Genomic DNA, 12,744 nt, shown 5'->3' on the forward strand with positions numbered 1-12,744 from the left:
AAAAAAAAATTCTATAATGAAGCGCGGATGCGACATGAAAACAACGTTCTAATGCACTGCAGACGGCGACCGCGCATCGCTCGTCACTTCAAGAGGAGGCGTGCATTAATTATTAACTCTTGACATGCTTCCATCTTCCGAAAATATTGCCAATGATCTATCAGGTAATAATATCATGCACACAATGTCAGCGCAGCTAACTACGGCAGCTGGTTCAGTCCAAAAATGATCAGTACTTTTGCAGTTGGTTCTGTTCGAGGTCGGATCACGTTCTCACCACAACCAAACCGCTCCAGAGTTTGTTTGAAATCGTACCGAGACCACCTCTTCAAGGAGGTCTCGTACGCTTGTTTGGTCCGCTTTTGGTGCGCACCCGAGTGCGATTGCTGCTTTCAGACCTGACCAAACGAACCGCACCAAAGAGGGAAACGAACTCTAGTACGATTCAACCGAACTAAATGAGGCAGGTGTGAAAGCACCCTAAAATATCTTCATTTGTGTTCTGAAGATGAACGAAGGTCTGAAGGGTGTCCAACCACATGAGGGAGAGTAATTAATGAAATAATTTTCATTTTTGGGTGAACTAACCCTTTAAGGTCGGTAAGATTTTTTGAATGTTTTAAAAAAAAAAAAAAGTCTCATTTGTAATGACTTTATCATCGTTACTCCAGTCTTCAGTGTCACATGATCCTTCACTAATCATTGAGCATTTGGTGCTCAAGTAACATTTATGTTTATTATCAGTATAGTTCATATTTTTGTGGAAACAAAAACAGCATTTATTTGAAATATACTGTTATGTAAAATTATAAATTTGACTATATTATAATACTATATTGCGGTATATCAGATTCTCAAATCTCCCGTCTTCAGTTAGTCCAAAATGCGGCGGCCAGACTCATCCATAATTGTCGCAAATATGATCATATCTCTCCCATCCTCAGATCTTTACATTGGTTCCCAGTCCGGCAGAGAATAGATTTCAAAATTCTTCTCTTTGTCTTTAAATCGTTACACAACCTAGCACCGGTTTATCTCTCTGAACTTATTCATCCGTACATTCCGTCCAGAAGTCTCAGATCCCACGACCAGGCGCTGCTGGTAGTCCCTCGTGTTTAGCGGTGGCAGGGCCTCGTCTGTGGAACACCCTGCCTCTGGAGATCAGAGCTACTCCCAACCTCTCTGTTTTTAAGTCTCTGGTCAAAACTTATCTATTCTCGTTAGCATATTGATTACTTATCTTAGACTGTTCTTCTTATGTTACATCTGCTTCTTGAACTTAGCTTAGTTGTTCTCTATGTGCTTATGTATGTTTTGCTGCTTTTATTTTTATATGCTTGTTCTGTAAAGCACTTTGGTCTGCCTAGCGGCTGTTTAAATGTGCTATATAAATAAATGAACTTGAACTATAAATGTGACTTTTGATCAATTTAATGCATGTTAAAAGTATTAATGTCGTTTTGAAACATCTTACTGACCTCAAACATTTGAACTGGTTATCTATTCTCTCTCTACAGGATGGTGATGTTTTCCAATAATGTGGAGCCAGCAAACGGGTTCCTGGTGCGGTACCTGCACAGAAAACTAATGGAGGCGGAGGATCCGCGGAGCGTAACCAATGAGGATCTCCTGCGGGTGCTGGACTGGGTGCCCAGACTCTGGTACCATCTTCACACCTTCCTGGAAAAACACAGCACCTCCGATTTCCTCATCGGTAATATTATTATATGGGCATCATATTGGATGAGAATAAAGAGGAATTTGTTTCAATAACAAGCTTCCCTCCACGTAGGAGGGCACATTCACAAAATCAAAATGACAAAAATATCTCGATCCTTTACAGAACATTAGGGACGTTCCTAAAATGTCCTCTTTTGGTTGTGAAAGTGCTGCAGTTCAAGGCTCCTGATATGACTTTAGGGGGACGCTCCATTTTGGTTATTCTATGAGCACACAGCAACGTTCAAAAGAGGACATTTGGGATGTTAAAGGGTTAGTTCACCCAAAAATGTGAATTGTCTCATTAATTCCTCCTGTGGTTGGCCAGCCGTCAGACCTCCGTTCATCTTCAGACACAGATGAAGATATTAGTGTTGAAATCCGATGGCACCCTAACCCTAACTGTTATGAGTCAGTGAATCGATTCATGATTTCGGATTCGATTCACTGAGTCATAACGGTTCGAAGCTTTGTTTTGAAATCGGCCATCACTATATAAGTCGTTATTTAGTTTTTTTGCGCACAAAAACTGTTCTCATCTCTTCATCAATGATTGTCGAGCCGCTGTAGTGAGATGGGCTTTGTAACGACGTCTTTAGTGCCTTTATGGGTCTTGAGAGAGGAAATGACATTGGTGTCAATGAAGGCCTTTCTGAGCCATCGGATTTCAACACTAATATCTTCATCTGTGTGTGAAGATGAACGGAGGTCTGACGGCTGTCCAACCACAGGAGGAATTTACATTTTTGGTGAACTAACCCTTTAACAGAACGTTCCCACACGGTTCCCTGTTAGTCAGATGGGACATTTCATTCGGCACTACTCTTGTTCAGTCTCTATTCCCATAACGTTTGCAGGACCTTTGGGGGACCAACCTAAAATATTCTTTTTTGGTCCTTCCATCATGTTTACTGTGTGTGTGTGTAAATCAATGTACACTGGGCTGCTTTACTAACAAGCGTCAGTAAACACAGGATATGCACAAAAGTTGCTTCTTAAAGATGCATCGATTCCAACTCAGAACATGTAAGCATCGCAGGTTATATTTTGTGAATGTGCTGGTTAGGACGATTCAGAGTGGCGTCTCTGTATTCACTGAGATCAGAGCTTTGTCTTTAGTTTTATTTTGAAGTAATAAAAGTGCGCTTCTGAATTGTACAGGTGAGCATTTACAGGCTCTGGTCTCTGTGAATACAGTCAGAGACAATGATAGCTTTAGCCACATTAGCACATCCAGGAAGGCCATTTAACACACACACATTTTAAAGTGTAGTACTTACATGTTCTGGATATATTGGATCACAAAGGGTTGGTATTGATCCATATTTGAGAAGCAACTTTTGTGCATATCCTGTGTTTACTGACCCTCATTAGCAAAGCAGCCCAGTGTACATTGATTCACACAAAGAAAACATTCAGTAAAAGTGATGGAAGGATGTAAATAAGATCAAACAATAATATTCTAGGTTAGTCCCCTAAAGCTCCTGCAAATTTGATGAGAATATAGTCAAGAGGGAACATCCTAATGGTCCCCTAAACATTCCCAGAACATCCTGACTGTTCCCTGAAGGTCTGCCAAAAACCCTTTAAAGAACATCGTCTCAGCGCGAATTTTGGGAACGTTATTAAGTGACGTCCTTGACACCAGCTGGGACATTCTGGAAATGTAAAATATCTAGCGGGTGTGCCTGGTAAAGTAAATGCGTATTTCCACTTATTTGTGTCCAATCTGTGTTGCCGTAGGCCCCTGCTTCTTCCTGTCCTGTCCAGTTACAGTAGAGGAATTCCGCACGTGGTTTATTGATCTTTGGAATCACTCAATCATCCCATATCTGCAGGAAGGAGCCAAAGATGGCATTAAGGTGAACCAAAATACCTTACGTTAATGGTTTAGTTCACTTAAAAATCAATATGTTCTGATAATTTCCTATCCCTATCATATCCAAGGTGTCCATGTCTTTCTTTCTTCAGTGGAAAAGAAATGAAGTTTTTTGAGGAAAACATTCCAGGATTTTTCTCCACATGATGGACTTCAATGGGAACCAACGGCTGAAGGTCCAAATCAATGAGGAAGAGCTTCAGAGACTCTGATGATCCCGGAGGAATAGAGTCTGATCCAGACAAACCAAAAATACTGTTTAACCTCAAATGCTCGACTTTGGTGTTGTTCGTCTTCACGGCGTAAGATGTCATCACGTCAGAAAGGTCATGTGACCACATGTAGGTGGATGTGCCGACCCAGTGTTCAAACGAATGTGCAAAGACTAAATCAGACGCTCTTTACACAAATAAAGGAAAAACAACGGTGTCGGGCGATTTTAAAGTTGGACGAGAACATGAGTTTTTCGGCACTTTCACCTACATCATGTGACCTTTTCGACGTGACATCATACGCCATGAAGAAGCACAATACCGAAGTCGAGCATTTGAGGTTAAAAAGTATTTTTGGTTTGTCTGGATCAGACTCTATTCCTCTGGGATCATCAGAGTCTCTGAAGCTCTTCCTCATTGATTTGGACCTTCAGCCGTTGGTTCCCACTGAAGTCCATCATGTGGAGAAAAATCCTGGAATGTTTTCCTCAAAAAACTTCATTTCTTTTCCACTGAAGAAAGAAAGACACGAACATCTGGGATGAGATGGGGGTGAGGAAAGTATCAGGACATGTTCATTTTGAAGTGAACTAATACTTTAAAATTAGAAGCATTTTTGTCACTTCCTAACTGTCCTAAAGTGGCTGTTATTAAGGATGAGTGTGAATGTGTGCAGGTTCACGGGCAGAAGTCTGTGTGGGAGGATCCGGTGGAGTGGGTCCGAGGATCTCTGCCCTGGCCTTCTGCTCAACAAGACCAGGCCAAACTCTTCCACCTCCCCCCTCCGAGCACCGGCCCGGGAAGCCCAAACCAGCCCGCAGACGACCGGACACACAAGGAGACGCCCAGCTCCGTGGACTCCGATCCACTGGTCAGTGTTCGGTCGGGAGTGTGTGGTTATGGCTGTCATGTGAATTAAAAAAACTATAATAAGGGATGCACAAAATATTGACTCATATCGGTATCAGCCGATATATGGTCATTTCTAATGTTATCGTATCGGCCGATATATGGTCATTTCTAATGTTATCGGATCGGCCAATATATGGTCATTTCTAATGTTATCATATCGGCCGATATATGGTCATTTCTAATGTTATCATATCGGCCGATATATGGTCATTTCTAATGTTATTTCTAATGTTATCATATCGGCCGATATATGGTCATTTCTAATGTTATCATATCGGCCGATATATGGTCATTTCTAATGTTATCATATCGGCCGATATATGGCCATTTCTAATGTTATTTCTAATGTTATCATATCGGCCAATATATGGTCATTTCTAATGTTATCATATCGGCCGATATATGGTCATTTCTAATGTTATCGGATCGGCAGATATATGGTCATTTCTAATGTTATCATATCGGCCGATATATGGTCATTTCTAATGTTATCATATCGGCCGATATATGGTCATTTCTAATGTTATCGTATCGGCCGATATATGGTCATTTCTAATGTTATTTCTAATGTTATCATATCGGCCGATATATGGTCATTTCTAATGTTATCGGATCGGCAGATATATGGTCATTTCTAATGTTATCATATCGGCCGATATATGGTCATTTCTAATGTTATCATATCGGCCGATATATGGTCATTTCTAATGTTATCGTATCGGCCGATATATGGTCATTTCTAATGTTATTTCTAATGTTATCATATCGGCCGATATATGGTCATTTCTAATGTTATCATATCGGCCGATATATGGTCATTTCTAATGTTATCGTATCGGCCGATATATGGTCATTTTCTAATGTTATCGGATCGGCCGATATATGGTCATTTCTAATGTTATCGTATCGGCCGATATATGGTCATTTCTAATGTTATTTCTAATGTTATCATATCGGCCGATATATGGTAATTTCTAATGTTATCATATCGGCCGATATATGGTCATTTCTAATGTTATCATATCGGCCGATATATGGTCATTTCTAATGTTATCATATCGGCCGATATATGGTCATTTCTAATGTTATCATATCGGCCGATATATGGTCATTTTCTAATGTTATCGGATCGGCCGATATATGGTCATTTCTAATGTTATCGTATCGGCCGATATATGGTCATTTCTAATGTTATCATATCGGCCGATATATGGTCATTTCTAATGTTATCGGATCGGCAGATATATGGTCATTTCTAATGTTATCGTATCGGCCGATATATGGTCATTTCTAATGTTATCGGATCGGCCGATATATGGTCATTTCTAATGTTATCGTATCGGCCGATATATGGTCATTTCTAATGTTATCGTATCGGCCGATATATGGTCATTTCTAATGTTATCGTATCGGCCGATATATGGTCATTTCTAATGTTATCGTATCGGCCGATATATGGTCATTTCTAATGTTATCGTATCGGCCGATATATGGTCATTTCTAATGTTATCGTATCGGCCGATATATGGTCATTTCTAATGTTATCGTATCGGCCGATATATGGTCATTTCTAATGTTATCGTATCGGCCGATATATGGTCATTTCTAATGTTATCGTATCGGCCGATATATGGTCATTTCTAATGTTATCGTATCGGCCGATATATGGTCATTTCTAATGTTATCGTATCGGCCGATATATGGTCATTTCTAATGTTATCGTATCGGCAGATATATGGTCATTTCTAATGTTATCGTATTGGCAGATATATGGTCATTTCTAATGTTATTTCTAATGTTATCATATCGGCCGATATATGGTCATTTCTAATGTTATCATATCGGCCGATATATGGTCATTTCTAATGTTATCATATCGGCCGATATATGGTCATTTCTAATGTTATCGTATCGGCCGATAAGGTAACATTTGAAATGACCTAACATGCGTTTAACAATAAGTGTTTCTCGGTTAGGGGTAATTAAACAGACGTGCTGAATTAGAGACGATTAAAGTGAGTGGGTCCAATATCATTGCTCGTAAAAAGTGGGTGGGATCTTGTCCCACACACACACACACACACACACACAATGGTTCCAACGCCCATGGTTTGTATTGCTGGAAATATGATTGAAATCATTCCAAAAAGATAAACACAGTTCAGAGTAACATGTCTGTCATATCGGCGACATATGAGAACATTACAATTGTGTGTTTAGGACATGGAATTAATGGTGAGGCTTTTGTTTTTGTAATCAGGTTCTCAAAAATTATATGCAAATCGACGCAGTTTCATGTTTATGTTCAGCTCCTCTGTGTTTTAAATATCAAATGCACTGGCGCATCTGTTCATGGGCGTCTGGTCTAAACCAGGTGTGTTCAGGAGCATTGTTGGAGCGTTGCTATTGTGAGGAACTGAAAACCACTGACCATTGACCAACACACACCTGCTCTAAAGTCAATAGTGCAGGATTTCTGTGTTATTTAAAAGGTGTGTTAGTAATATGAGCCTATAGGCGGTGCACAACACACACACACATTTTTTTAAATATTAAAATAAAAGGATTCCTCTCTAGCGTTCAGTCTCTCCTCATGTCAATAGTGACTCCGCTCATGGCTCGAGCACAGCTGGCTTTTAAAGGGAAAGGGAGATGAGGCTCTGATTGGTTTATTGCTCGTTACGCCCAAAACACACCCATGACTCATTAAGAGGCGAGGGACGACCCTGAACTAGCAAAAGTGGTGTTTTTTTCAAAAGATACATCTTGGAAAAAGTCTTATATTCAGAACATTACGGTAATAAGAACTGCAACATTATGTAAAAAATATAATAATAAGAATGGTCCATTTTGATTTAATGGTGACTTTAAATGGTTACCCCTGTATCAGTGCTTATTGCATGAGAAATATCTCATTTTGTTCCTGCAATCTCTGCTCTTTTCCCAGATGGCCATGCTCTTAAAACTACAAGAGGCTGCCAATTACATCGAGTCGCCGGAGAAAGAGACGGATCCAAAACTCCCTCCTCTCTGAACATCTCTCCATCTCTCCATCTCTCCTGCTGCCCACACCTGCAGATGACACTGTACTGTTACTATAAATGCCACTAAGTTATTACATTAATCATCCCAGCTCTTATCATTTCAATCAAATGTCCCTTGCAAAAAAGTACTGGTAATACCATGGTATTTTCTTATATGGGTAGTTGACATCTAAAACTATTTTAATTGCATTTTGCTCTTTTAAAGTTATCATGCATGCAGATTTAATGAGCTTATGGAATATTTGTACATGTTTGTCACACCTCAGGACCTTTTAAAGTGATCTAATGAAGGCAAAACCGCACCTAAATCTGAATTTTTCTCTTTACATGCGTGTATTTAAAGTTTTACACTTTGATGGTGATACAAAAAAACTATCCATATACGATAGTACAGAGTAAATCTCATGGTATTATCATGTTAGTACCCACGTTTTTTATGCGTTTACCATTGTACTTTTATGCAAGGGCTCGTAGATAAGTAACTCTTTCTCCTAAAAGAATAGAACAGATCAATTTATAGCACTTTCGTCTGCGAAGTCTCAGTTTACGGACGTTAATGTACATACGGATGTAATTTCTCTCTGCGGGAGCCTTTACTGTTCCACTGCTGCCCATGTTAAGAACACGATACAGGTGCTAAAATCAGCTTTATTTCTATAGCGCTTTATACAAGATTGTTTCAAAAAGCAGGATATGATCAGAAGCTGAAGGCAAGATCATCAATTATTAAATTTCATCTCTAAAGCAGTTCTGCAAAAAATGGTCATCGTCCAGATAATATTGTTGAATATCACTCTACGGTATTACTTAATCTCGCAGTCAAGCGCTCTTGAACATCATGGGAGATATCTGGAAATATTACGCGTAGATTTGCTCGTTTAAAAAGGCCACTTTAGCCTATGCTGCTTTTTGTACTTTCCGTTTATTTCCCGTTTAACCGCAATCCTTCAGTGTCTCAGAAACACTTATGCAGACTGCATTAAAGGGATAGTTCACCCGGACATTACCAGTCTGTCGTCATTTACACACACACACACTCCAGCTATATTCATGACGCCAGCGACTCAACCTGAGTGTTAAAAAAATCCCAGTGAATTTACGGTAAAAAAAATGCGGTATGCTAGCTGTGGTTGAATACGGTAAAAATACGGTAGCAACATATTTATTACGTTAAAGTTAAACACAAACATTGTTTATTTTGGATGCGAATCGATTAATCGATTGGCCAGCACTAAAAATATTGTTTTAATGTAACATATGATCGAATATAAAGATATAATCATGCAAACCAGTGGCTGTGTGGAGTATTTAGGAAAGGGTAAGAGGATTTAAGTTCATCTGTAGACATTCATTCATGTATGAAGCAAAAGAAAATAAGCTAGTATTATAGCAGAGATGAGTCAACTATCCTGGGTTACATAAACAACCCAAACTGCTTAACCCAACATGTGTCCTGTATTTACCAAGCCCTTGGGTTAAAAACTACCCAAACATCTCAGAGTTTTATTATAGTGTAGTATTTTTCATACTATTGAAGTAAAGGGAAAACCGGTGACTGTTCGGTTACTAACATTCTTCCAAATATCAGCCTTTATGTTCAACAGAAGATACACTTACTGATAAATAAGGGATATTGTAAGCAAAACTCATGAGTGTGAGATATATACAATAAACTGCTATAGAAAGGAAAAAAACAACACAGACACACACACACACACACACACTCACATAGAGAGAGACACACACACACACTCACATAGACACACACACACACACACACACACACACACACACATACATACATACACACACAGAGACATGCACATACATACACACACAGAGACGCACATACATACACACACACACAGAGACATGCACATACATACACACACACACAGAGACATGCACATACATACACACACACACAGAGACATGCACATACACACAGAGACACGCACACACACACAGAGATGCACATACACACACAGACACATACACACAAACACGCTCACAGAGAGATGCACATACATACACACACACACACACACACACACACAAACATGCACACACACACACACTCAGAGACATGCACACACACACACACACACACACTCTCACTCACTCAGAGATGCACATACATATATACATACATACACACACACACAGAGAAATACACACACAGACACGCAGACATGCACATACACACACACAGAGAGATGCACATACACACGCAAACACCTGCACACACACAGACACACATACAAACATGCACAAATACACAGACAGACACATACACACAAACACGCACACACACACACAAGTGCACACATATACACACTACAAACACACAGACACATACACACACACGCACACGCACATACACACAGACACACACACACACACACACACACACACAAACATGCACAGAAACAAACTCACACACACACGCGCACACAGGGTAGAGGGTCAGCGTTCTCCAAACTCAAGCTTGTGTTCAGTCTCCAAAAGCCTCTCCGCAGCCGATTGTAAAGTTAATATAATGGAAGCAACATTCTTCTAAATCTCAGCCTTTATGCTCAACAGAAGAACGAACTCCAGGCAGGTCAGTGAGAGTTCTGGGTGAACCGTCCCTTTAAACCTTCTCTTCCTCTTTCTAACACAGTCAATGCCTTATAACAGATTTAAGTGTGCTATCATGTTCCCTCCTCACAGCTTTCAGTCTCAATGGAGCTGACCCCAACACACAAGACGTCGAATTGAGCTTTATTTATTAATTATGGTTATTTATTCAGTGGATGATTAGACATTTCATTTGATACTGACCGGATAAGTCCTTCTAAAACACCTAAATGCATTATTAAACATGCATGCCGATTGTGCGTCCTGTTTTAAAGGCAGCATTCTCAAAACTCGTCACAGTCACTATTTTTGTGCACTTTGATTTACCGTCGAGACGTCTCTTGGCTTTGACACTGATCTCAGCTCAGGGGTTTGGTTATCTCAGGCCTCTAGTTCGATGTAACACAGCTAGTTTCTCAGTTATCTGCTCTCTTTGTAGCAAACGGTGCACATGTAGAAAACCAAATGCTTTATCAGAACAAGCCTTTCATTTGGAGTACGAGAGACGCCCGCCCCGACAAAGTGCTCATGGATGCGGAAAATGATCTGTGATTATTGTGGTGCTATCAGGAAAACCTTTCCAACATTAAAGTCTTGATTAAAACCGCACTTGACATCCGATAGCCTTAGTCTCGTGGCGTTTAAGGGCATCTTTAGGGATTTTTCTAGAGTAGTTTAGTGGTTATGTTTCTTTAGATCCTCCATAGTGAAATTAAGACCTCCTTTTTAACTATGGTAGTCAAAAACATATCAAACCGTTCAGCGTTAATATGACACCGAAAGCAGTGGTGGATCAGTAATCCCCATCTCTATCCACTAATAACATACATGTAGGTGAGATATGGGTTATGGAAGTTATTAAATATAACTCAGATCATTTCATTCCTTCCCAGAGAGCAACACACTGCAAAACATGCTTTCTTACTGAGTATTTTTGTCTTGTTTCTCGTCCAAACATCTAAACATTCTTAAAACAAGAAGTATTTACTAGACAAGCAAAAGTAATTGTCTTGTTTTGGGGAAAAATAACTCAAAATGAAGAGAGTTTTAGCTTAAAATAAGATCAATAATCTGCCAATGGGGTGAGAAAAATAATCTTAATTCAAACAGAAAACGAGATTATTTTTCTCACCCCATTGGCAGATTATTGATCTTATTTTAAGCAAAAACTCTCTTCATTTTGAGTTATTTTTCCCCAAAACAAGACAATAGTTTTACTAGTCTAGTAAATGTTTCTTAATGTAAGAATTTTTAGATGTTTGGACTAGAAACAAGACAAAAATACTAAGTAAGAAAAGTATTTTTTGCAGCGCAGTGTCGGCCACGTGTGGATTCAACACACACTGGGTTTCTACTCATCGTGTATATTGCATTATCATCACTCTACTGTAAATATGATTTCCATAGTTCCTTCTCCAAGAGGGCACTGCAAAAAAAGCTTTTCTTACTGAGTATTTTTGGCTTTTTTCCAGTCCAAATATTACAAAAAGCTAAATGTATTGTCTCGTTTTGGGAAAAATACTTCAGAAATAAGTGAGTTTTTGCTTTAAGGTGCACTGTTCAGAACAAAGGCGTCGTTTGATGATGGCACGTTTGAGCAGAATCTTATCTCAGGCTCATATCTGCGTCCCGATTCGCACACTATCCATACTAAATAGTTTTGGAAAATTTGTCTTAAATTGTAGTATGCTGAAAAGAGTTTTCCAAAGATACCCGGATGGTTTACTATTTTCGGTCCGAATCTGAAGTGCGGATCGACACACACTCTAACGGCTGATATTACACACAACCCATTGCGAGTTGGACGAGGATTCGGTAAGAACTACAAATGCGGATAAAACGTTTTAAAAAACTACAAACATGACGGATGTGCAAGTCAGACGGTTAAGTTGAGAGGTTTAGATAAAGGGGTTTGAGTGACCAACTATCAGTATTTAACCTGATGAAAATATATTTATTCAGTGCTATTTCACTTAAGCAGCACTGAGAACTTTTGTAATGACACGTTTGGCCATTAACGATATTAATGTTTCTCTCCAATACGATATAATTAAACTGAATGTGGAGGATTTGAGCTGTGACGAATCTGACGATGATTGACAGGCCAGTTTTAAACCAATAGGTAAGCGACAGACTCCGTTAAAGATGATGAAGTAGTCCCAAAAGCTTGCATACTCTTCTGCTACACACTCAAAAGTATCTACTTTTTCTTCACAAAAAGAGTACAGGCTTTTAGGATGTAGTATACGTCGGCGAATTGGGACGCAGAGTCTTCACCTCACAGCCGGTGGGAAAGAATCGGGATCGGACTCGGGCAGAAGTCATGTTCATGATGTGATTATTAACGTTACTGTAGTGT

General features: G+C 39.4%; 1 protein-coding gene across 2 annotated transcripts in view; it reads left to right on the plus strand.

Moving 5' to 3' along the window:
• The window catches only part of nav1b (neuron navigator 1b), a 143,976-nt gene extending 135,176 nt beyond the window's left edge, over window positions 1-8,800 (plus strand). For both annotated transcript variants that reach the window (XM_067460494.1, XM_067460495.1), the window contains 4 exons: window positions 1,518-1,714; window positions 3,463-3,581; window positions 4,487-4,681; window positions 7,670-8,800. In XM_067460494.1, coding sequence (XP_067316595.1) covers window positions 1,518-1,714; window positions 3,463-3,581; window positions 4,487-4,681; window positions 7,670-7,756 — 598 coding nt within the window. In that variant the 3' untranslated portion in view covers window positions 7,757-8,800. The remainder of the gene's footprint in view (window positions 1-1,517; window positions 1,715-3,462; window positions 3,582-4,486; window positions 4,682-7,669) is intronic.
• The last annotated feature ends 3,944 nt before the right edge of the window (window positions 8,801-12,744 follow it).

Source organism: Pseudorasbora parva, chromosome 12 (assembly GCF_024679245.1).
Source record: "Pseudorasbora parva isolate DD20220531a chromosome 12, ASM2467924v1, whole genome shotgun sequence".
Classification (NCBI taxonomy): Eukaryota; Metazoa; Chordata; class Actinopteri; order Cypriniformes; family Gobionidae; genus Pseudorasbora; species Pseudorasbora parva.